This window comes from Sarcophilus harrisii, chromosome 1 (assembly GCF_902635505.1).
Source record: "Sarcophilus harrisii chromosome 1, mSarHar1.11, whole genome shotgun sequence".
Classification (NCBI taxonomy): domain Eukaryota; kingdom Metazoa; phylum Chordata; class Mammalia; order Dasyuromorphia; family Dasyuridae; genus Sarcophilus; species Sarcophilus harrisii.
Genome location: NC_045426.1, coordinates 125,505,930 through 125,532,816, shown reverse-complemented (window position 1 = coordinate 125,532,816; position 26,887 = coordinate 125,505,930). Strand labels below are relative to the sequence as shown.

The window sequence follows — 26,887 nt, the reverse complement described above, 5'->3', positions numbered from 1 at the left end:
ACGGCAACCGAAGGGATGCCCGCGCTCTGGGAGCCGGGCCGCTGCTCCTAAGCGCTCTGCTTGCTGCAGAATGGGGAGGAAGCAGAGAAGGATTGGGCCTAATGCCAGCCGCTGCAAGAGAGTAGGGCGCGCCCCACTTTCCGCCCTTTCCTGTCCCTTGACCGCTTCTCTGGGTGGGGTGCGGGAATGACGCGAGCAAGCACAAATCATCCTTCCCTTTGGAAACCGTGGTCACTCCAAATTCCCGGAGCTCCTCCAAGAAAGCCCCTTGTATGGGAGCAAGAAAAGGGGGAACCATGTGCATTGGTAGAAAATAAGAGCGAGCAAAGTAGGCGCGCCTGATTGTAGTAACCACTCCCTATTTTTAACAATCCGCATTCAATCCAATCCTAACGAAATTCAGGTTCTATCTAGATCGTCCCTCACGCACTCACACACACACAAAAAATAGCACTAATTCGAACTGATATCCGTTCATAATGGCGTTTGCATTGTAAAGCTTAAAACTGGTCACGTTTATCTGGAGAATTGCTTTTCATGCATCATTTCATTTGATTGTTAAAAACAAAATTTGTGGCACATTATTTCCATTTTACAGGGGGAGGGAACTACAAGGCAAGTTTAAAAATCTGCCCAAGTTCACACAGCCAGTCCTGTGGTAAAAGTCAGCCCAAGCCAACTGACTCCCCGATCTAGCTCTTTTCGTTCCACCAAAGACTGTCTTGAGAAGGCAGTGATTTAATACAAAGGAATGTATTGCTAATAGGGGAAATTTCGGATTTTAGTTGGGATGATTTAAAGAGATCCAGGAAGAGAGTGCTTTTTGACCTCACTCATAGAATATGACTCACCGTCACAGCAAGCACTTTTTCCTCCGTTTCGGAAAGGTAGCTCTCGCCCTGAGTAACCAATGCAAGAGAGAGGAGTAACTACCTCCAGTGAATGAATATTTGTTAAGTGCCTAGTGTGAACTCAAAACACTGTGCGAAGTGCTAGAGATATACAAAACACAGTGTCTCAAGAGACTTACAATGTAAAGGGCAAAAACAACGCATCAGCCTCTAAAAGGAATTACAGGGTTAGTTGAGTGGAATTACAATCCGATTGGACGCCATTAAGTTTCTTGGCCTTGTATGTGGCTAGCTCCGACAAAAAGTGATTTGGTGCTCTGCATTAACTTCTCTGTGTTCTTTATCTGTAAAAAGAAAGGGTGTTTTCATTCATTCCAGATTTGGGGTTTATGTACTTTTTAGCCATGTCAGTTAAGTGCACTGTAGGAGTGATTTTTTTCCCCCACTTAATATTTTCCCAATTACATGTAAAGATAGGGTTCAACATTTTTTTTTTTTTGCTGAGGCAATTGGGGTTAAGTGACTTGCCCAGAGTCACACAGCTAGGAAGTGCTAAGTGTCTGAGGCCAGATTTGAACTCAGGTCCTCCTGAATTCAGGGCTGGAACATTCACTTTTATAAGACTTTTCCCTTGCTGAGGCAGCAAAAAAAGGGAAAAAATCTGATAAGTTATACATATACAATCAAATAAAACATTTATACATTAGTCATGTTGTGAAAGAATCAGAAAGGGAAAAGGCATGAGAGAAAAAAAAATTAAAAAGTGAAAGTAGTATGCTTCAGTCTGCATTCAAACTCCAGTTCTTTCTCTGGATATAGCACTTTCCATCATGAGTCTTGGAGTGGTCTTAGATCATTGTATTATTGAGAAGAGCTAAGTCTATCAAAGTTCATCATCAATGTTTCTGTTACTGTGTATGATGTTCTCTTGATTCTGCTCATTTCACTCAGCATCAGTTCATTTAAAATTTTCCAGGTTTTTATGAAATCCTCCTGCTCATCATTTCTCATAATCCAATAGTATTCCATTACATCCACATACCATAATGTTTTCATCCTTTCCCCAATTGATGGGCAGCCCCTCAATTTCCAATTCTTTGCCACCACAAAAAAAGGTGCTATATTTTTTATACATGTAGATTTTCCTCTTTTTTTATTTCTTTGGGATACAGACCTAATAATGATATTGTTGGGTCAAAGAATATGCAGTTTTATAGCACTTTGAGCATAACCCTCATTTGCTCCAGGAGTGATTTTTGTATAACTGATTATGTAATCCTTTAAATAAAACTTAATTCCAATAACGAGTTAAATTAGGATCTTCACAGAACCAAGCAAAAGTTTTTCAGAGCCCATTTCCTTGATTTTTTTCAATTCAACAATGAATATAAAATCTAAATCTTAGTACCTTATGGGGCCTTTGGACAGTGTTTAATGGTTAGGTGTTATGGAAGGAAGCTATCCAGGCAGGGCTGAATCCTCTTCTCCAACTCCTTAAACTTCAAAAATCCAAGTAATCTGCACATATTAGAAGTGGTGTGGGGTTTGTTATTTAGAGGTGATGCTTTTACAGGAAAGGACAGGGGAATTTTAAAAATGTCTGTAGTGTTTGGAAGAGTCGGGAAAGAAATTACCTTTGTTATGTGGTTTATGGTTATGCAGATTTTGTGATATGGCAAATAGGAATGAGAAGTGAGGTGTGGTGATAAGAAGGTAGATAATCATCTCAGTTCCCCAAGGACCAGAGTGCTGGGTCATTGATTTAAGGATGTTGGCAGTAAGATGAAAAGTACTTATCTGTGCCAGATAGTGATAAAAAGATTTGCATCTATAATAAATACTTCAGATTGACTGGATTTAAAAATGTGTTGGGGTGGGACAGGGTTATTCCATTGTGGACATGGTCCTGGCTCTTTTGTTGTTCAGTTCTGACTTTTCATTACTCCATTTGGAGTTTTCTTGGCAGACACTGAACTGGTTTGCCATTTCCTTCTCCAACTCATTTTACAGATGAGGAAACTGAGGCAGAATTAAGTGACTTGCCCAGAGTCACACAACTAAAAGTATCTGAGGTCAGATTTGAATTCAGGAAGATGGATGCAAGTGGACGACAAGTTTGAGATGAATAGTGCACTGAGGTATCCTCACCCTTGGGTAGGGTAGACAATGACATGAGTAAGACATTCCACACACACCCTCCTTTTGTTTTGGGTTTGTGAGACAAAGTGTCAGATATAAGCAATTACGAATGGGTTGTTTCTCACATACCATTAACATTATCATTCCCCCAAAGCTCATTTGTCATCCAAACTTTCGCCCTTACTATTTTACAAAAAATTTTAGTCACTCAGGTTTACAACTTTGGTGGCATCCTTGATTCCCTACATGTCCCAAATATCCATTGATCAGTTGGCAGATCTTGCCCAGAGCATCTCTTTTCCCTCACTCTACTCATGAAGCCATCCCTATATTTCAGGCCTTTTTATCACTTTTCAATTGGAATTCTGCAATAGCCTCCCAATTGGTCCCTGATTCCTCTCTTTTCTCTAAACTGCCTCTCCTGGACACTCGCCATTTTCATATTTGTGTGAATTTAGTGTAGACACCTGATTGACTTCAGTAATACTGTAGCTCAAAACTCCTGAGCTCAAGTGATCCAAAAGCCCCAACTTCCCCAGTAGCAGAGACTATAGGTGGGAGCCACTATACTGACTGATAAGTGTTTTTGATTTGATTACTCTTTCTAATGGATATAGCTAAAATATGAGTTTTCCCCTGAAACACTATAAATAGCTAAACACAATATTTCTTCTCCCCAAACTACCTAAGTGGAGAATAAGGAAATTAAAAAACTGGACAGAAGTGAAAACAATGGAACCAAAGTTTATTTTCTCCATAAACTCCTGTAAATTACAAAGACAAAAATGCTAGACTATAGTGTATAACTTTTCAATATTTAACCAGGATACTTGTAATAAATATGCATAATGAAACAAAGTAAAAGACTAAAATTGTCAGGAAACCTTTAAAATGTCTCAAGTTTTAGATTCTGCAGCATTTGTGTGCTGAATTTGTATGTATGTGTGTGTGTATGTGTGTGTGTGATGTTTTCTTAAGTGCTAACCCTCCCCCCTCCCCCCCCAAACAAGTCCTTTCACATTTCTTTGGGGTCTTTTCAAAATTATCAAATTATCATTAAACAACAACACCAAGACCTATTATTTGATGGGAAGTTTTAAAGCCATTTTGCTTTACCATTGTTTAGAGAGCATATACTCTAGACAGCAGAGTCCAGTAAGCCTTGAGCTACTTTCTACTCAGTCAAAGCAGACACAAGCTTCTGGGAACATCTTAACGAGACTGATTTTTATTTATATTTGTATACCCCATTAAAAATAAAGCCTTAAGTGAAGTTACAAGCAAGTTTTAAATTTTAAGTATGGCATGGGAATAGGAAAGTATTTCTTCCCTACATCTCCGCTATGCACTATGATTTTACCAATTTTCAATGACTGGCATTAGTCATGCTCCCAATGTCTGGAAAAGTAAGCAGAGTTATGATATCCTGACAGTCAGCCAAAAGAACAAGGCCATGTTCACCAGGAAGGCTTGACAGCTACAAGAGCACACAGACACGTGACCAAACCTCCTACTATCTGCTGGTGTTTTGTGATGAGCTGAGAGTACTTCTAGTACATATTGCTACAGCTGAAAACTTTTACCCAAAGACATTTTAAGTCTAAAGCATAGTTATCTAAAATATTTTGTTAACATAGTGTAATGCAAATTTTATGAAATAAATGGCTTAGGTACCAAAAATCTGTAATAGCCAATAAAAATATAATGGAAAAAAAACCCATCTTTACAAAAGTGAGGTTAGGAACTACGAAGAATTTCTTTCGGTTGTAAACGCATTGTTTACTGTAATCCCTTGTTGAAAAGCATGTACTTGGATTTCCTGAGCTTCATGGACAACAGTAGTAGGCAAGCTTGCATAGGTTGTTTGCAATGTGTTGTTTAAAGGGTTTTTTTGTTTGTTTGTTTGTTTTGTTTTTTTGAAATCTTTAACCTATATATTTTAGTTAATCCTATTCATCCAATTGCTGGTTTAAATAGCATAGTTCTAAGAATGAAAGGCAGATTGGGAATTGGGTATGCACTCCATCCAGAAGATATGATGAGGGCTTTTGTATTGTACCTTGTAACCAATCCTAGGGTTAATTTGATTAGAAATTAAATCATGTTAAGGGTTAATTCCAGCCTGAAATCTTGGGTGCTTCTAACTAAAAGTTGGTGTGGATGGGCAGCCATGGGAAAAAGGAATTCCAACAGCATTCACCACATTATTTGCAACAACTAGGACTGACCAGCAAGAAATCCTGTGGGAAATTTGCAGGTCACCACCATCCAACAGACCGCTTCAATCAAGTCCCTTAGTCTCACAGATCCAAACCAAGTGTGGCACTAGCCAGCACCAAGATCTGGAATTAACAGTTTCAGCTCATCACAAGGCTGGTAACTTTAGGTCTTAAAAGTCAACAAACAATTCTGAAGAATGGAAGGTCTTCTCTTGGGGACAATCCTCAGAAGTCCTTGTGTAAGGAAGAAGCTGAGAGGGCAGCTATGTGAACTCACAGTGCATACAACAAACTAGAAAAATGGCAGTGACTGCCAACCCTAACTCCTGTTTTAAGGCAAATATGGCAAATATGAGGGGTTGGCGCTGAGTCCCAGAGAATCTATCTCACTTCTTTTGTGACTGGTTTTTACACATGGTGAGAATTTGCTTCAGTACTTTTTGGACATCTTCATCCATCTGACCCTAGAAAATTTAGATAAAAATACAATTAAAATAATAGACAATACAACTGAATAGACAGACCATAATATCTCAGTTACTTATGATGAACTATCTGATAATGATGAGATACTTTACCCAGGAACTCTTATCCCCTTTAGTTAGGAAAGGATCAGCCCTACTGTACAGTTCTCTTTCAAGGGAAACTAAAGCAGAGGTCAAGTGACTTTTCTCTCAGGGATTCAATGAACTCTGGCCAATGTTCTTAAGTCTAATTAATTATTACATTGACTGGCTAGGAAGCCATTGGTCAATGATGATGACAACAAGGATAGTGCTCAGTGGAAAAAATTTACCACCACTAACGGAAACACTTAAAACCACATGGTCTGTTGGTGATGTTATCAACAGTACCATCCGAATATACTAAAGAGCTAAGTATTACAATACTTCCAGGGAATTGTACCTCTCAATTTCCCACTTAGACACAAATTTCCTCAAGTAGACAAAAGTAAATGAAAAGGGACCTTCAATATTTTAAGTTAAAGAAGCCCTCACTTTTGCCCTCCTGAATGTCTGTGCTCATATTATCCTTGGCGTTTGTCAAGTCTGCTTCTTTGCATAATTTACCTATGGGAACAACTTTTTAAAAAATTTCTTTTTTTGGTAAAGGGAGTAGGGGAAGTATCTCTGTAGATTGTGACCATACCTGTACAGCATACAGAAGATGCATTCTGTAAACTGAGACAATCTCCTGATGTTGTTTCTTGGATTCCTGGAATTTAAGAAGATTAAAATGAAAAAGAGCTCTTAGTCATTAAGAAAGCCTAAGGAAAAAGTGGGTCACAGTGATGACCATGGGGTTCCCCTCAGATAAAGAAGGATGCCAGGCTAACATCTGAGGTTTTTAGATAGTGTCTTTCGGAGAACTCTGGCAAAAAAAAAAAAAAAAAAGGTCTCCACAAGGTTGTAGGATCATTGCATGTTACAATTCCAGATACGTGGTGTTCCTTTTAAGTAAGTTTTGCCATTTAATATTCTTATACTCAGAAAATTATGGGCTTGGGAAGGGTGAGGCCTGCCAGTGCTGAAACAACCCATCTATGACTCAGATAAGTCCGAGTGAACTGCCTGAGACAAGAAGAGGGGCTACACGCCTTACATAAGCTCACCCAGTTAGCAAGTGTTAGAGGTGAAATCTGAACTCAGGTTTTTATGACTAAGCCTAGCTCGCTCGCTTCTGTATCTTCTTCTTAGTATTATATTACCCATAATAATAACTGATGCTTACATATCACTTTATAGTTTATATATGTATGTGTATGTGCAGAAGCATGCGCACACACATGTGTGCTAGGTGGTACAGTGGATTGGAGGCTGGGCTTGGACTCAGAAGACCTGAACTGGAATCTAGTTTCAGATATTTACTACCTTAGTAACTCTGAAATAGTCACTTAACACTTATTTGCCTCAGTTCCTCCTCTGTAAAATGAGGATACACTGGAGAAGAAAATGGCAAACCCCTCCAGTATTTTTACCAAGAAAACCCCATGGATTTTCCATGGGTTCATGTAGAATCAGACACAACTGAACAACAACAAATTGTGTGTGTGTGTGTGTGTGTGTTGTAATAGGTTTTTTATGAGGAGAAAGACACACAGAACTATATGCAACAGCAAGCATCCTTTCTTCCTAATTACTACTACATGGTTTGTATTTTTTGCTCTGAGGGGCAGGGCAATCAAAAAGGGGAGCATCTAGCACAATGAATTACTCAGACCCTGAGGTTCAAACTCTACATTTAATAAAAATGTACTCAAACATGCCCCAGGTAAACAGTGGTTAAAAAATAATTCAGGAAGATAAAAGCTAACAGCAAGGAGATGTCCTAGGGTTTCAGGAATTCCCTGCTAAGGTCCATATTTACATATTTTTTTATTCCACTAGTCCACAGCTAAGTCCCAGATCAAACCCCTAGGAACAAAGCTATCCCAAACTGTCCCAAGTATGAACTAAAGCTTCTTTGTTCAAAACATTATTGGTTAGTGATATAAGAGTATGGAGGTGGGAGGGGTTAATTCATGCCTCCCCAGTTCTATCAGCATTGTCCACAATATCAAGACAGAAAAAGGATAGATGTATCGAATCTCAGGGACATTAAGGACCAATATCAATTCTATGCTGAAGACATCACTGTTTTCTGAAACCAGAAAAAATTGGGGAGACAAAGTAATCCTCATTTCATTATAAAACTATAATTCAGATGCTTGCTAACTAAGAACTAGATTTGTGGGGGAAGAGAAAGAAGATATTTTATATGGTAGATCCAGTAGAGCACCCAGGAATAAGGTGAAAGCTATGTATATTTGATCATTACCAAATCCAGCCCCTAATAAGAACATTCTTATGCAACTTACATTAGTTAATATAGGAAATTTCTGGGAAATTCCTCACACTAATGAAATCACAGATATAGCTCCTCCTCCTATATAATTATTAGGGAAGTTATTTTAATTTAAAAAACCTGAAGTACAATCTTAAAACACAACTTAGCCAGAGAGAGCCAATGACTTCGTGATGGGGGAGGGCAGAGGAGAACAGGGAGGGGGGTAAATAAGAGAAGTATGGGGCCAAGGGAATTAGCATTTAAATAATGCTAATAATTCTGGTTCAGGTATGTGCTCAATGCTTTATAAATGCTTGCTAAGTAAGTGATGTTATTATCATCTTCATCTTACAGTTGGGCTAGTAAGTATCTGAAAATGGATTTGAACTCAGATCTTCCTGACTTCAGGGCTAGTTTTCTATCCACTATTGGAAGAAAGAGAAAAAGTGACAGAGACAAGAAGAGAAAGAAAGAGGAGAGGCAGAGGAAGGGAGGTTGGGGTGGGGGGTGGGAGGGATAGGGAAAAGGGACAGAGAGATCGTATATACTTTCTCTCAATCCTCCCAATTCACTTTGTTTCACCTTTTTATCTTCACCACCAAATAAACCAAATCATTCAGGTTACTCCCCTCAGTAGATAATTTTTTAAGTTGCTTCAGCTGAATTGACTTGTACTACCTTCACTCAACCTGTCAAAAGAAATAAATTCAAACTTACCGTCAGTTGATTCTGTAACTGCTTCACTTGCTGCTGTAGGGCCTCCAGGTGCTGACTTTGCCTCTTGGATGCACTGGTAGAGTAGGAAAGCTGAGAAAGGCTGTTCAAAGCTTCCTTTAATTTGATGACTTCTTTGGACATCTCATTTATCTAGTGAAATGAGAGATACATGTAGATGCTTGTACAACAAAATGTCAAAGGCATGCCTTTAACAGCTTTTACTAATTTCTTCTACAGTGTTACTATACAAGACAACTGAAAGAGCAAAACAAGCTTATGTCCAATTTAAAGCATTTGAATTAAATACTTAAAAACTCTGGCATGGTTTTCCTATGTACTATAAAATCAGCCAGCAACATCTGGAACAACAATATGCTTAATAAAAGAAAAAAGCCATCATGCCCAAAGTTAACCAGTTGCCAGGTGGGGTAAGTCTTAGAAGTCCCAACTTTTCTGGATAGGTTACTCTAAAATAAGGAATCCCCTTTAGGTTTTTTTCAATTCTCAGGTAATTTATCGTATTTCAGAGAGCACTACTACCTAGTTCATATTCTTAAAAAACACAAAAACAAAAACAAAAAAACCCAGACCCCATGATGCTTCTGCCAATGACATTAGAAGCATCTGACAGAGTGGACTGATTATTCGGAAAACCTAAGCAGATTCAGACAATGAACAATTATTCAGGAAGAGGTGATACTTTAGTTGTTCTTTGTCCCCTACAGACAACTCTGGCTACTCGGTGAAAACATTCCTTCTTTTTCCTCTCCAACCTTCCTTTGAAAATGAAGTCCAGGGAGTATTTCCATTGGCTTTGGTTATTAATTCTGGTTATTGATTATTCTAGAAACTCTTAAGCTTTTTGGTCTTGGACCAATTTGCTCTCTTAAAAATTACTGAGGCCTTCCAAAGAGGCCCTTTTGTTTATCTTATTAATATTTAAAATAATAAGTATAGTAATAAAATGTCTTACTATTATTATGAAAATACCCTGGAAGGATATCTCCAGAGGTAACCAGACCACACTTTTGAGAATATCTCCTTTAAAGAATAGAATTAATGCTGAGGATTATTCAATTTTTCAGTGAGGAAAAAACAGAATTTTTATTCAAGAACAAGGTTTGAAATTGGTAGTTTACCTTTAGTAGAAGACATTGGCTAGGTTTCTGCATGATTATTTTTATAGATGCATGAATTCCAAGCACTGAACAACTGAAAATGCTTTATGGACTTTTATTTTAAACACTATATGCTTTTAATGAATGAATCAAGGTATATTCTATTAAGCTGCTCTAGAGACAAGTGAATTCACAAAGAAAATAAAAATCATGGAAGTTAGTGGTAAAGAACACTTTTATGTACTGTGATATCATTATGGTGAGTAGCCTAGGGATGACTGAGCGAAGAGCTTTTTTTTTTTGGGGGGGGGGGGGGGAAGGTTAAGAAGCTTCCAGGAAATTGCTAAAGGACAGCATTACAGGGAAAAAAAAAAGTTTCACCAACCTTCTTATCTTTGTCCTCTTCTAATTTTGAAGAGCTCTCAGAATATCTTCTCATTTCTGTAAGTTCTTCTTGAGCTTGCTGGCACTTTTGATGAAGTTCATTTACCTCCTGTTCCTTAGTTTTCAGGAGATTTTGAATACTGTCCTTTTCCCTTCTTATCTGTGAGACTTCATTTCTCACCTGTGCCAAGTCTAAGGACACCTTCTCTCGCTCCTTCACTGAATGCTGCAATTTAGATGTCAATGCATTCACTTCACTTTCCAAAGACAACTGGAGTTTTTCATAGGAGGCTCTAGGTACCATAGCGTCGTTCATTGCTGCTTTTTCTTCCAAAAGATGTTTCTCTAGATTGGCCACTTCGGTTTCCTTGCCTGCAAGCTGCTCTTTGAGACTGTTTATTTTCTCCTCCATTTCTTTTGCAGTGCTCCGGAGAGTGGTTATCACTTGCAAATGTTCTGTGATGGACACGGAATTTTGCTTTTGAGTATCGACTAGCTGCTTGAGCTGTGTTACTTCATTCAATACCTTTGAATACTGGGATTTCATTTCAGATAGTTCATCTTCAGCTTTCACCCTGGACACATTTGTCACCTGAATAAGCTTCTCATGCTCATCTTTATGGATATATTCAGAAGTGACATCCTCCAGTGACTTCCTCTTCCTGTAGTCCTCGAGCTCAGCCTGGGCTTCCTTGTATAACTGGGAGAGCTCAGTTACCTGCTTATTGAGTTCATCGATCATTCTGTTCATTGCTTCTTTCATGTCTCCAGCATCATCAGTGGATTCTTGTGGTGTCTGACTTTTCAAAGTCTCTTGTAATTTTTTTATTTCTTCTTGAGCATCTTTATATTTCTCAATTAAAAAGGCTTTCTCTTGGTTCATATTCTCAATCACAGAGCAATATGAGTTTCTTATTTTTTCATACTCTTCCACAGATGGCTTGACAGCCAGACTTTTCTCCTTTTCTTCAAGTTTCCCTTCTAACTCTCTCACTCTCTCTTTATTTCCTTCACTTTCTTCTAATGCCTTCTGTAGATCTTGCTTGAGTTTTTCAATAGCTTCATCTGTGGACCTCAGCTCATGGAGATTAGAGAAACTGTTATCTTTATTTTCTGGAGCAACAAGGCCTAATTTCATTTGCTTCTGCACATTCAAGACCTCTTTCATAGCCTCTTCATACTTGCTCTGGGTTTCCTTAAGCTTTTGGCTGAGATCAGAGCCATTTTCTGAAATCTCAGAGCTGTTTAGACAAATTGATTGTGAAACTCGAGACTGGAGCTGGGCTTGTAACTCCCTCTTTTCTGCTTCTGAGCTATCCAGTTTCATCTGCATATCCTGTAAAATTTCCTGTAGCTGTTGAATTTTTATGTCACTGCTGCTAGTGGCTTTACTTAAAGTATGGGTTAAAACAAAGGCAGAGGTTTCACTTGATTTATCTTCTAATGGGACCAAGTCAGTCTGGGTAGAATGGTAAGAGTCAGTACTTAAGTCTGCCTCAACCTCCTTGGATGTTCTGGCCTGTTAAATAAATTAAAAAAAAAAAAAAAAAGAAAAAGAAAAAGAATAATAAACATTTCCAGTGTGATAAAGAGTTGACCAATTGGAAAGAATCATCTATACTTGAGTGGAACATAGTTACCTATCAATGTCCATCTCCTAGGCCCTGCATCCTTAGAGAGAAATGTCATTCAGGACATGGGAGACACATCTCCCTGGATATTGTTCTATGACACAGATTAAAACTGCTGAGATTCCTCTGGAATGTTTTGAAAATACCACAAAATATGGGTTCTCTTTGAAGTGGTCAAAGCCCTTTTTCCAGGGAAGAATGTGGAAGGATTCTTCCCACCCTTTTTTTGCACCTGGGAGAACATAGATTCTCCCCACCCTTTTTTTGCACCTGGGAGAGAACATATACTTAATGATATTAAGAGCTAACATTCATATAGTGCTTATGCCAAGCACTGTGCTAAGTGCTTTTAAATTGTTATCTCATTTGATCTTCACAACCCTGGGAGCCAGGGACTACTGTCTTCATTTTACAAATGAGGAAACTGAGACAAACAGAGGTTGAGTGACTAGGCTAGAGTCACACATCTAGTCAGTATCTCAGGCTGGATTTGAACTCAGGTCTTAACTCTAGGTTACTTCCATGTGTCCATCTTGCATCTATTCCATTGGTTTTGTGAGTCATTTTTCAGTTGTGTCTAATTCTCAATGATCCCATTTGGGTTTTTCTTGGCAAAGGATACTGGAATATTTACCATTTTCTTCTTCAGCTCACAATTGAGGCAAATTGTTAAGTAATTTGCCCAGGATTAAACAGTAAGTGTCAAAGGCCAGATTTGAACTTTGAAGATCTTTCTGACTCTAAGCCCAGTACAATCTAGCTGCCCATACCTAGTTGTTGTCAAATCTGTTGAATTACTAAATGAATTTCTAAATAAATGACCAGTGTTTGTAATTTGCAAAACGATTAACATCATTTGCAAAAAAAAAAAAAAAAAAAAAAGAGAGAATGCTCCCTCCTCAAATCAAGTAACCTCACATTATAAAATATATAGAAAAATCCCAGCCTACTTACTTTCAATCTGTCTTGTAATTCTTTATTATGCAAGGTAAGAGAAGCGACTTTTGCTTGCAAGAGTGTGAGAAGATCTTGCTGATCCGCTTCAGAACTCACATCCAATAAACTATCAGCACCTTTAAAAACAAAAACAAAAAAAGAGTTCATTTTCATTCCTCTTAAACTCAGTAGGTCTAAAAACAGAACTCACTGTTGGTTCTGTTGTTTAATCATGTCCAACTCTGTGACACCATTTGAGGTTTTTGGCAACGATACTATAGTGTATAGTGCCATTTCCTTCTCCAGCTAATTTTACAGATGAGAAATCTGAGCCAAACAGGGGTAAGTGATTTGCCCAGAGCCTCACAGTTAGTGTCTGAGGCTGGATTTGAACTCATGGAGAAGAGTGTTCCTGATTGCAATCTGGGCACTCTTATCCTATGTGCCACCTACCTGCCCTGAAATGAACTCTGAATCTGATTCAAAAGATAGCTTTTCCTCCTAATTTTCCTATAATAGAGTGGTAACACACCATTCTCCCAAACTCAAAATCCCACAGCTACCACTTTGGTTCTTCTTTCTACTTCCTTTGCATTTTTTTTTACATCTGTTCTTTTCCTAGCTCACTTTCCTATTGCTACACTCCAATAAAGTATAACAATAATTTGATTGCTGGATCAAAAGACTGAAGTGATATTAGGTCATTTAAGCCCTTCCTTAGACAAAGAAGGAAAGTAAAAATCTGAAGGGTTAGAAGTACTTTGTCCATAGGAGCAAAGTCAGGAATCCTACACCCTCAGTTGCACTATACCACTACAGATAGTATTTTTCCTTTCCAATTCATCTGTCACAGCACTCCTAGGATTCTTAAAAGCACTCATTCAACCATATGTTGTTTCCTTGCTCAAAACCTGTCAACGTCTCCCTACTGCTTACAGGAAAAAGGTTAAATAAAGCTCACATAAAATTTGGACACTGAACACTCTGACATTAGTGCTTGAAGCACACTCAATAAAGGTTGATTTTACCTCTATCACAGCATCAGATCACATTTTACAAACTTCATTTAAGTCTTATGGGATGTAAGATAAAAATTCTTCATGGGCAAATTTTCTTTTATATTGAAAGGGCTTTCTCTATTAGCAATCTTGCCACCTGGCAACTTCCAACTTCAGTGAAGGGTATATTGTCACATCAAATTTCTGATTTCTACTGACAATATCATGGCACTTTGAAAGGGTCTAGGGGGTGGATATAATTTTAAATGAGGTAATTTTTGCTAAAGAAATACTGCTGTATTTTAAACCTAGTATCTAAATCTAATACTTAAAAGTCAGTAATATCATTCTTCTTTAGGAAATGGAAAACTTAACACTGCTACTTTTTTTTTTTTTTTTTTTTGGCCAAGGCAATTGGGATTAAGTGACTTGCCCAGAGTCACACAGCTAGGAAGTGTGAAGCGTCTGAGGTCAGATTTGAACTCAAGTCCTCCTGACCTCAGGGCTGATGCCTTATCCACTGCACCAAATCCCCCATTGCTACAATTTAAAGTGCCGTAGGCTAATACAAGACACATAGTAATCTGTCTCTCTCAAAGTGTTCCCACTAGGCTGCTTTAGAATCTATCATACGTGAAGCACTGTTGGAACTAAAAAGGGATAAGTGTTAGCTTCTGGAACAAGGATAACCATTCCTCTTCCATTACTCCCCCCTGATGTCAGCAAGCTCAGCCTCTATACCTTACCTGCAGTACTATCACTCAGTCGGTCTTTGTTATCCCGTAGAGAGCTAACCTCTTCCTGCTGAAATACAAAGTGACTTGATTAATTTTTGGAACTTTCATTTAAAAATAAAACAAACAAAAAAGACATGGCTACATATCATTGTGAAGTCAGGTAAAATTATAAAATAAAAAGAATTCTGAAAATTCTCATTTATAATTAAAATCAGTAGAAAAGGAATATTCTTTAAAATGTGTCCTTATTAAAAAAAAAAAAAAATCCAAAAAATTTTGCTGAACAAATATAACATTTTTAATGCTTAAAACCTGCGATAACTTTAATAACAACAGACGTGGTCTTCTTATCTTGCCCAAGCCAGAATTGCAGGGGACACTCGGGGTCTGATCCTACTTTGATTGGCATGGGAGCTCTGACCAACTCTGTTTCTGATCTGGGCACATGTTTTCCTTCTGGGGCAACCTGGTGGTGGACCCTCCACCCCTGAAGGCTACCCATACAGCCTAGCACACACCAGAGTTCCCAAGCATGAGATAGCTACCAGACCAGGAATGCAGGTCTGAACTCCCATGCCTAACCTAATAGCTTTTTTAATGAGCTACATCCCAAGATCAGAAATGACAAGTCTCTTTCAAGTCTTATAAAGAGTGAAGCCTGGAATACTGAAAATTCACTTGCCTACTACCACATAGCTACCTATTAATTTATTTGCCAAGTTTGTTTGTTTGCTTTTTAATTGAAGAATACTGTTTTTTTAGTCTTTTCATTCTCCAAGAATGGGAGCTGGAAATCAATTTTAGAAATCAGCCACTATGATTCATTTTACAAACAAGGACTAGAAAAGTTAATGACTTGCCCAAAGTCACATGAGTAATAAGTAGCAGAGCTGGGATTCAAACACGGGCCTTTGGATCCCAAATTAAATTCTCTTTTCATTGTTCTACACTACTTCTTATCTCCAATCTTCTCTGAATAGGTTATAATATTGATATTAACAATTTCTTTCTAACCTTTATTTAAAATATCACAATAAGGACAGCTAGGTGGCACAGTGGATAGAGTACCAATCCTAAAGTCAGGAGGACCTGAGTTCAAATCTGATCTCAGGCACTTAACACTTCCTCCTAGCTATATGACTGGGGGCAAGTCACTTAATCCCAACTGCCTCAGCAAAAAAAAAAAAAATAAAATAAAATAAAATAAAATAAAATTAATAAAATAAAATTACAATAAAGACTACATAAAAAACTAAATGTAACTATCTCATTTTGAATGTTTTAATTTTAAAAATGCTTATATGCTCTGATATGGCAGCCCTAAATGATTTCCTTTCCTTCATCCTTGAAAATTTCAAAGGAAGGGACCTTTGAAAATAAATAAAATAAAATACTTCACTTGGATGAGTAGTAGATAAAGATCTAGACAGAATTTTTCACAAGTTAAAAGCTTAAGCAGTCAGATTTTTTGCAGAGGAAGAAGGTGCAAGAATGAGGAAAATTCTTGTTTTTAAAACAGTCTCACTTCTAATACTTTCCCCACCCCCAGGAAATGAATTCTTTTACTTTCCTCTTTCCCAAATCACTTGGCTGGTGGCAGAATTCCTTTCTGGAATGTGTGATTTCTTTTTGAGTCATTGCCACATTAGAAGAGACAAAGACACTGAATTACAGTAGTATGACTTTTTTTCCCCCTGACTTAAGGATCTAGAATGTCTTGGGCATGTGATTATAATAGCCAGGCACTGTCATCTAAAGTTTCTTAACAAACAGATGGACCTAAAATGAAGCATCTTGCTGGAACAGCTCCAAGATAAGGGGAAGCAGATATTGTTTTATTATCATCACTGAAGGTTTTATTCTCCCTCCTAAGTTAGTTGTTAAGCAAAGATGTGTTTAATTAAAATATTTGTATGATTATTTTGGTTTTTCTATTAAATTATATGACTTCTGAACATAGAGGCTTACTCTTGTGATATATCTATTCAATTTCAATCTCTCTTTTCCCCTACTCCACCCCCCTCCAAAAAATAGAATACCTTGAAAGATTGCTCAGGGAAAAAAACTGCTTCTTTTCCTGACAATGGAGTTGAAGTTATTGAACGTGGCGTAGACAGGTCACTCAGCTGAAAAAACAAAAAATAAAATCACTAATAGAGAATGTTTCTTCAAATTGTTTTTTTACTTGTGTGCCACTTGATAATTCATTGCCAAGTGACCTAATATTCCAGATGAGTAGCAGTCAAATCAAGTTTTAAAAGGAAGAGTTTATCTATTTTCAACTTAGTTCAAACCCAAATTCAAACAATCCACAGCCCACAAGAAGCTTTACTGGAGTTGGAGAAAATGATGGATAAGTAAACTAAAATGCTTTTAAACAAACTCCATGGAAGACACATAATTCTCTTATTATATCTTTGGATAGATTTTCTCTCCCTTTGTGGAAGATCTGCATAAAATCTTAACTGCTAGGATGCTTTGTTTATTTGCTACTCCACTAATTTCTGGACTCTTGCCTACACATACACACAGAATGAGATATCGGGGACTTAGAGAATGCACATTAATTTTATATTTCCTCAGTTTCAACCAATTAGTATGATACATTTTTGGGGAATCTAATAAAACTTTTTTCCCCTTATCAGTACCATTGTTCTATCCTATTTGTGCAGATAATTAAGAACTGGATCATAAACTGAAAATAAATCACCTTCCAATAAGTTTCATCCATAACTATTTAGCTATATCCTCCTTTTAGAACCTGGTACATTTCTCCCAGTTTTGTGATAAAACAAAACAAACTTGTTTTCATTGACTGGTAATGACATCCTTTTACTATACTATGCAAAGTAATATTAAGAAACAAATAATGCTAAAGTTCAAGTATATCATTCAATTGATGTATTATCACTTCTTTCTTTTAGTACTAAAGTTAAAAAAATTTTAATTTTGCTATATTATTTCTTTTTATTTTATTTTATTTTACCTGGGAAGGACTGATAGGTGGTGGTGGAGCTCTGCGTTTTTTGGGAGTTCCACTTCTTTCTGAGCTTATTTTAGAGACTTGATCATGCTGGAAGTTTCACAGGCCAGAGAAGGGAGGTGGGTTAGTCTGGTTAGTAAAGTTTGAGCAAGTAGTTTTTCAAAATAAACAAAAATCTCAATAGCACATGCAGTTGTTCTCTCTCTCTCTCTCTCTCTCTCTCTCTCTCTCTCTCTATATATATATATATTTATATGTAATTTTATGTAAATACCTGGGTCAAACATATGAACAAAAAAATATAGTATTTAGGCATGCTAAGTTTCCTTTTGACATCTCATGCTTCAATGGGAGAGGGGGAGAAGCATAAAAATATCAAACAAGGTGATGAAAGATTGGGAGAAGGAATCATTTATTGTAGTTATTGACTCAGCAAATATGTATTACATGCCTACTGTGTAAAGGGCAAGTGTAGATATACAACAGGATATATTGCTTACAATTTCCTCTCTTTTAACATGATTCTTTTCTCCTTTCCTTGGAATACCTGGAATCTTTTTCCAACAAGTTAAAAAAAAAAAAAAAAAACCCAAATCTATTTTTTTTAATGGCTACAAAGCCAAAAAGATGATCTCATAAACAGGATATCATTCTTCCCCTTTCCCCCAAAATTAACTTTTGTAAACACAGAACTCAGCATTTAATAAAGTATTCTGTAACTCTGGGAAATACAAATGTTGCTCAGTGAGGAAATAGATATCTATAAGTAACAGCCAAGTGCATGCTTCCTTACAGATAAGGCAAACAAACAGTTAAAAAGTTTTCAGCAGAAAACCCAAACAGGTAGATGAAACAGACTAGAAAGGGGTCTTAAACTAGTTCATAATTTATGAAGTATTTACTCTTTTTTCTCTTTTTAAAATTAAGTCAACTTAAATCTTCCAAAATTGCATAGTTCTGTAGTATATATAAAGTTTACTGTACTAAGTTTTATTCCATGACTATGATTTAAGGATTATTCTACAGCTAAGTCCCAGGGTAATTTTTAATGAAACTTCTAAGTTTAAAGTTACATGCTCTTCAAATTTTTTTTGAAGTACCGGCTCCAAACATTACATACATTCTATATTTCAACAGGGAAAAAAAAAAAAAAAGGCTGGGTTTGGAATAAGAAGTGTTAAAATATCAACTCTCATTTATTATGCATGCCATCCTGGGTAAGTCATCTCACCACTGTGCCTTGATTTCTTTATCTATAAAAAGAGGGGATTGGACTAAATGGCCTCTAGGTTGTTTACAACTCTAAATGTATTTCTATTAAATATATATTACACCACCTCCCTCAAAACATTAGATTAAGACCCAAAGAATGACATTCCAATCCTGTCAAAATTGTTTTTAAGTCTGTATTACTGTAGCAACAGAGCACAAACTTGTTCTGAGTCAAACATTTTTAAAGTTCCTACTATTGAAAATTCAAAGGCAACATTTGCCACCCCCACCCTCTATACCACCAGCTCCAATAAATACCTGCTTTGGTTTTGTCGGAGTCTTTACATCTGTAGAGAAAGGGGGGAAATGAACTTTTTAAATCTTAAAAGATGGAAATCCATTTGGGGGAGGAGGGAGATAGACTAGGTAACAATACTAATACTTTAAGTAGAAAAAGTCTAACATTTAAATTATTTTATCCTTTGGGGAAAATATAGTGGGAAACCTTAAAACAACACTGGTTATTTTCTTTCACATACCAGTGTCCTGAGAGATTTTTGATAATAGAAGGCTTTGAATTCCTGTATTTTCTGAGAGTTTGGAATAATGTAAGGCATTGTGTCCAAGAGAATCCACAAGGTTTAAGTCTGCACCCTTTTTAATTAAGGCTTCCACCATGTTAGAGTTGCCAGTTTCACAAGCCAGAATAAGAGCAGTTCTGGAGAAAAAAAAGGAGATACTAGATTAGTCCTAAGAAAACAGGAATGAATGCTCTCTGGGGAAACACTTCCTTTTTTCCCCCCCCTTAAAAAAGAAAGGACATGGGGCAAAGAAAAAGAATAAAGAGGTATTGGTTGGAAGGAAGAAAGGGATAAAGAAAGAGGAAGAGAGGGAGAGAGAGAGAGAGAGAGAGAGAGACAGAGAGACAGAGACAGCACAAAGGAAGGAGAGCAAGGCTGCTAGAGAGACTGATTACAATCTCTTGTAATTTATGCTGATGGCACAGTACAAATATGAAATTAAATGTGCACACAATACATTTAAAAATAACTAGACTAGATTGTGGTAACAAAGTATATAATTCTACTTATGTTCCAGACGTCTCACTATGATATATTTCTTAATTCAAATGTAACTCTTGTAATAAAATTTTAAAATGCGTTTTACCCATTAAAAAAGCCTACAGACAGCTAAATAAAGGTCCACGCTGCCCAAGCCATCCGGGTAACAAGCCTAATTCTGTGGTACCTTCCATTTTTGTCTCTGGAATTGACATCTGCTCCGTGATCCAAGAGATAGCGGCACACTTCAGTATGGCCATTTTGTACTGCAAGAAGCAGAGGTATATTCCCGTCCTAGGAGACACATTCAGAGCAAGATCAGCCAGAATCACCAAGTGCCCTGTTCCCTCCAGGCCAATTCTTGTCTAGAATTGGTGGTTTCACATTTGGTTCACTATGATATGGTTTGTCACTGGGGAATTGCTGGGAACTTTTGCAACATAATCACTTCCTGGGTGGTTTGAATAATCAAGCTTTCCCACATACTTAAGTCTTGGAGAAGAAATCCCCCCAAGTTTAGGTGGGTAAAGGAGGCATTTGTAATTAACCAGAGAGAAGGGCTTGGGGCAGAGGGGAAAGCGGTGGGTGGTGGTTTAGGAATGATTAGGCCTCAGGGCCATTACCCATTACCATCAGTTGGGGAAAAAGACCCTCCTTCAGGGAAGGGGAGTAAGAAATAGGACAGTTTGCTCTCACATTCTCAAGTTCTCCCTTTCTGCTCAAGTTCTTCTTTCAATAATCAGTTCCTTATAAATGCTAGCAGTATCAAGATGAGAGAAGAATGGAAGCCTCTGCCAAAGGATCTATGATAGGCAAAAGTAATCTCTCTCACATGATCGGGTCCCCTCCAAGCAATTATCAATCAATCCCAATGTGTTGACCTTCAATTTGTCTTGTTAATTCCTTGTCTTTCTTTACTACTATAATCTCAAGAATCTATAGTTTGAGATAATTTGCCTACAAAATAACTAAGGCAAATAGTGATCAGGAGAAAAACAATAAGTTTTTTTCCTCAAAATCCATGGTGTTTCCAGATGGGACATTCAATATAACTTTGGAAGGTTCTCTAATTTCTCATGAAGCAACAAATTTTACTGGTAACATAAAATTACACCATACATACACCAAAAAAAAGTGTGTATACATACACTATGTACCTATATGGCCAATGACAAACCACTTGGTCTAATTACTGCAGAATTCAGCCTAGATAAGTTAGAGGTTTATCACCAGAAGGTTGGCCACCAGGAGATAATTCCTTTTTGCTTAAGAAAATCACTAGTCTACACTAAATAATGAAGAGGTTGCCATATGCATGAATGCAGGGAGTACCCATACATGGAAATCATGGAAGTAACATGCAATGGAGAGAGTTTTGGACTTCTCAACTAAAAAGCTGTCCAACTGTGAGATGCTGTTATGTTATAATAAATGGTAAATAAGAAACATTGGGAGAGTTACATGAACTGATACAGACTGAAGCAAACAAAGCCAGGAAAACTATGTACACAAGAACGTCAATATAAGGAGAACTGTTCTTGTAAAATAACAAGATAATCTAAATGCTGTTTAATTATGTTATTATGTCCAAGCCTTTCCTAAAAAGGCATGAAAGAGGGAGGGGAAGGAAAAGGACTATGGGTACAGAATGCTGCACAACTGTCAAATATGATTGATGTGTTGATAAATTTTGCTCAATTTTATCTGGGTAGGGTAGAGGTGAAGGGAAATAACGGGAAATGAAACAGACAAAAATAAAGGCTATCAATAAAAACATGATTTTTTTTTTTTAAAAGAAAAAACATTTGAGGGGCAGCAGATAGAGCACTGGGCTTGAGTTGAAACCTGAACCTGGACACTTGACTGTACTAGTTGTGTGACCTCGAGAAAGTCACTTCACTCCACATGCTGCATCACTGTGGCTCCCACCCTCCTACCCATCAAAGTAAGAATATTTAATCAATCAGAATTCCCATTCTGGCACTTAACACTTGTGTGACTTTGGTTCAAGTTACTTAACTTTTCTGAGCCTCAATTTCCTCATCTGTAAAATGAAATCCTTATACTAGTTGATTTCCAAAGTCACTACTATCTCTAAATCTATGAGCCTACAATATTGCATTTAAGTAATGAAGTACACCCTCAAAATGTCAAGTGTTTCAACATCCCTGAGAAAATAATACTGTACTACACTAGAGATTTACATAAAGTTCTTTCTAGCATATACCATATATAGACATTTAGAAATTAATCCCCTTAGAAATTAAGTGCATTTCCACAAGGTTAGAAGAGTAAGACTGCATTATTTCAGTTTTTCTGAAGATCTAAGGGAGTAGTTCAATAAAAGCCAGTGGCTCCATTAAATGTATTGCGATCACAATGGCCCTTAGGAGCCACCAAGGTAACCCAAAATGCTTTGCAAATTAATTTCCTTCTTTACCTCTAGTGACTTCCTGCTTGAATGGTACTCACCAAATCCTTGAGGTTAATGGGGCTTTTGTGCTCACAGAGAATCTGAGCCGCTTGAAGGCATCCATGTGCCGCTGACGGAAAAATACAAAATCCCCCCCAAAATCACATGACTTTCTTTCACTCATGCCTCCCCCAAATCTTATTTTATTAAAAAGCATCATGTAATAGAATGCAAAATCACCAACTTGGATACTTTTGTCATTTTACAAAAATGAACTGTCATAAGTTTTATTACTTAGTTTCTTAAGAAAATAGATTGTTTTGTGTTTGTCTTTATGCATTCAGGACCTCTACTACAATGCCTAGTGTACAAAAGACATCCAACTCAATCAACATATACTTATAGTGTGTTCATTTTTGTATAATTACAATAAAAATCGAGAACTAATGGGAAAATAAAGATTTTAACTAAAAAAATATTTATCTTGGATTTTCTATCATCGCTGCTTAAAACTCCAAAATCTCTGAAAAGAAAAACTTTCCTCCCTAGATTGTACTATGGATTATGTTCTACCTCCCCGCCCCCCTCCCCGCCCAACTCCCCTCTTCGCTTCTTTTTATATGTCGTTTTCTCCTATTAGAAACTAAACTCTTGTGAGGCGCCATCTTTCAACCTGTAGTATATCCCAATATAGTGTATTCCCAGACGGGCACACAGTTAGCTTTAAGTGCTTGCTCACTGACCCAACTACATAAAAGCCTTAACAATCACTTATTTGGGCAGTAGTCATTTCTCTGTGCTGAATACTATAACTAAATGGTAGTTCTCTTTCAGAATGGCTCTCTGGCTTCATAAATGTTCCATCTAAAATCTTACCTCCTAAAGGAAGCCTTCCCCAACCCTTCTAATCCCAATGCTTTCCCTCTATCTTTTACATAAATTGTTTTTAAATGTTTGCATGTCATTTTCTGCAATAAACAATAAACTTGAGGGCAAGCACTATCTTTTGCCTCTTTTGTATCCCTAGCTTTTAGCACAGTGTCTGGCAAATCGTAAGCACTTAATAAATGTTTACTAAATGGAACTGAATAAAAATGAGAACTTTCTGCTAGAGGGCTGTAGAGAAGGGTACCTTCAGTATCAAAAGTTAAATGAGGAGAGGGAATAGGAAAAATAAGAAGCTTGAATCTCTTTTAAGAGATCAGAGGGAGAAGAAGAAAGAAGTTACAAGATAACTATTATATATCTTAAAGGAATAACAATTTGTACAAAATAGAAGATTTGTTCATTGTTCATTTTCCCATTTTATTATGTTATAGAAATAATTTTTTATTACTTAAGTTCAGAATAATATAAATAAAATTTAAAAGAGCGATAAAGGTGTAGTAAAAGAAGGGAAAGGTCACCTGCATAGTGTAAAGCTGTTTTTCCAGAATTGTCAGTGTTCTCTGCTGGACATTTAAACTGAAAGAGAAAAAACAATCACAATATATATTCTGAATAATTATTTTAATTCAACTTGGCTCCAATCAATAATGCCTTCAAAAACAGGGTTCCCAATATGAGACATGAGGTCTTCACAATGATTCTAAAATGAAATTAAAATTATAATAGTCTTTTGGAAGTTGGGAGTAACATGAAGATGGAGCATCAGGAATGAGGAGGGTGTTTTAGCACTAGAAAAAAAATGAAGATATACTTACAATTTACTACATTTGGGTTTAATTTTATTAAAATATAACCCCAAACTTCAAAACTTTAACAACATCAGAGAAAAAATTCTATGCACATGCATTTCTATGAATTAGAAACTTGACTCTGGTGAAGCAGCATGGTATAGGTCTAAGAGGCACCGGAGTCAGAAGAGTTAGATTCAAATCCTATTGCTGAAGGATCTCTGTGACCTTGGACTAGCCACTTAAACTTCCTTTGGTCTCAGTTTCCTCACCTGTAAAATTAAGGGGTTGAATTTGATATTTCTAAGGTCTCTTCTAGCTCAGGATCTATAACCCTATGTGGTTCTGGCCCATCAGAATCTCTAGTTTATCAGCATCATTTTTAGCTTAAAGACAAAGCCAGAGTCATAAGGTAATTAAGTGGACAGAGACAAGAATTTTAGGACTGGAGGTAACTAAGCAGAACTGAAGTAGGATAGCTAATGAAGAACTATCTAAATTCTGAAGCAGGGATGGCTGAGGTCTGTGAACCTTTTAAACATATTTTGATAATTGTAATCTAATAATACATATACCACATGCACAAAACATGAATGAGTAAAATACCATGCTCTACATTAGGAATGAAGTGAAAAATGAAAATTTTTGCTCTCAAGGAATTTACATTCTCTTAGATTGTACCTGGATTCAAATAGCATCAGTGTGGAAACTTCTATTTTAACTGCATTCAGAAGAAAACACCACACACACAAAAAAATAAAGCTATACATCTGCTGTTCTTGAACTTAGCTTCAAAGACCTACTAAATTTAAACATTCCTGGCACCAAGAGGGCAGTTTGCATCATGTAATGCAAGACGAGAAGCTGTATGACCATCAGATTCTGACAAGTTTAAGAATGTGACCATGCTTTTGTATGAAAAATACAAAACTAAATTATTGCAAGATGCCTCATCCCAAATGGTGTCTGCAAAGTGAGACAACAAATGAGCAATCATTCCGAATAAATATTTTATTGGTTTTCATGGAGCCAAAATCTTGTGTCGGCAGAAATGTCTAGGATGCAATATGACCAACAACAGCTGGATGTCACTATCTGTATTGCCATTTAGTCTTATTAAAGACCGAGTTTTAAACTCAGTCCTTAGCTTTCAGGTAACACTACTAAAACCAGAGCTATATTATCTTTTTTTTTCTTCCCCCTAAAAAAAGAACATCATATTCTTAGTCATAAACAAAACTGAAAACACTAGAAGATATTCCTGTAACACTTAAAAAAATAATATTTGACAGTTCCAAAAAAGAATTAATGAGTTAGTTAAAGAGTTAAGGACAGGGAGCTAAAAAAGTAATTTACAAACTGTTCTGGCTATTTTGGATAGAGACTATTTCTGAACTTGTTCTTTCCTTAGGATAAGGAGGGAGAGAGGGGGAAGGACTAAGCAAAGAGGGTTGTGGAACTAATCTAGGTCCCAGGAAGATACACCAGATTTGGATTGGGGCTTATTCTTGCTCATAGAGTTGCTATGGGGATAGCATTCCAAGCTGGGTTTTTTCCCAGAGGATACCATTCCCATGGTGAAGCTTCTCAGAAAACACACTATTATTTTTCACTAAAAAGGATTATAGAAAAAAGGTAACATAGTTACACTACAATGTGTCTTCAAGGAAAAAATAAGATGAATGTCAAAAAAAAAAAAAAAAAAAAAAGAAAGAAAGAAAGAAAAGAAAAGAAAAAGAAAAGACATAAGGAAGAGACTTTTAATGTTTTACCACTTTACCTGAAGAAGCTTCTTAATGCACTCAGGGTGACTGTTCTTGGCTGCCAGGTGTAAAGCACTGTGTCCTGAATGAATAAAAAAACAAAACACAAAACATTGCATACACCTTTCCAATCCCTAGCTTATTTCCTAATGAAGATATCTATGAGGAAATGAGATTTTCAGCAACAAAGGCTGAATTGTTCATCTTCAGATAAAGGACATGGCTACCTCTTAGTAACCTGGAACGATAAGAGAAAAAGAAAGTATGTGGTGGGGAGAAGTCGATGAGTACGGGAGGGAAATGGAATACAGAGCACCCTGACTGTTCATTAGGAGCCACTTACAAGCATCGGTTTAGGAACATGCCATGAATTAGTAACCTGCTGTTGAAAAGCTTTGCTTGTATACTCTCTGTCTTGCTAATGATGGGGGATGAAGCTGCTGACAGCTGCACCACTAGAATACTGCTGGGACCCAGGGCTGGATTTGGAGCCAGAAATATCCTAATCCAAAGTCAGCTTCAGACACTGATCAGCTGTGTGACCCTGAGAAAGTCACTCCATTTGCCTCAATTCCCTCAGTGGAGATAATAGCAACTCTTATTGGGTCGGTGCAAGAATCAAACGAGAGCTCTGAAATCACCTTAGAAGCCTTAAAACATTCTACAAATGCCATTTAGTATTGTTTTAAAATCTATATCAACTCATATATATGACTGAGCATACCTGGTCTCAAAATAGAAGGCAGTACCTGACTAAGAAATTATAAGCAACAATCTCTGCCTTACCACTTCAGTCAGAAACTCCCAAGCCTGCTAAAAACGAACAAACTTGAAAGCTAAAACACATGGAAATAAACCCTGAAAAGCAGGGATATCTTGGGGACAGGGAAGAAGGAAAGAGGTGGGAAGGGGAGAGAGCGGGGAAGGGGGACAGGAGGGAGAGAGCGGGAAAAGGAGACAGGAGAGAGAAAAGGGGGAAGGGGGACAGGAGGCAGGCAGAGAGAGAAAGAGAGAGAGAGAGAGAGAAAGAAATTGTGATGGAGAGAGTGACTGATGACTGACAGAGAGTTCTGGTTAGAGGTCATTTATCTATTAACTTCCACCAAATCTTTCCTCTACTGTATCTGAAAATTTTCCAGAATTTCTTACTTTGTAATTTTGCAAATTTGGATTTGCCTCTTAGATTACAAGAATCTGGCCTTTGGGGAAATAAAAAAATTTTC

At 37.1% G+C, this 26,887-nt stretch overlaps 1 protein-coding gene across 8 annotated transcripts in view; it reads right to left on the bottom strand.

Annotated features, from left to right (window-relative positions):
• Positions 1-3,714: 3,714 nt before the first annotated feature.
• RAI14 (retinoic acid induced 14) overlaps positions 3,715-26,887 on the bottom strand; it is a 157,660-nt gene continuing 134,487 nt past the window's right edge. For 7 of the 8 annotated variants that reach the window (XM_012541460.3, XM_023496147.2, XM_031963933.1 and 4 more), the window contains 14 exons: positions 25,682-25,746; positions 23,632-23,689; positions 22,285-22,355; positions 20,000-20,106; positions 19,291-19,469; positions 19,070-19,098; positions 17,543-17,629; positions 16,596-16,682; positions 14,566-14,623; positions 12,840-12,958; positions 10,256-11,773; positions 8,753-8,902; positions 6,359-6,424; positions 3,715-5,673 (listed from right to left, as the gene is read on the bottom strand). In XM_012541460.3, coding sequence (XP_012396914.1) covers positions 5,596-5,673; positions 6,359-6,424; positions 8,753-8,902; positions 10,256-11,773; positions 12,840-12,958; positions 14,566-14,623; positions 16,596-16,682; positions 17,543-17,629; positions 19,070-19,098; positions 19,291-19,469; positions 20,000-20,106; positions 22,285-22,355; positions 23,632-23,689; positions 25,682-25,746 — 2,672 coding nt within the window. In that variant the 3' untranslated portion in view covers positions 3,715-5,595. The remainder of the gene's footprint in view (positions 5,674-6,358; positions 6,425-8,752; positions 8,903-10,255; positions 11,774-12,839; positions 12,959-14,565; positions 14,624-16,595; positions 16,683-17,542; positions 17,630-19,069; positions 19,099-19,290; positions 19,470-19,999; positions 20,107-22,284; positions 22,356-23,631; positions 23,690-25,681; positions 25,747-26,887) is intronic. The other variant, XM_031963945.1, reaches the window with a different exon arrangement.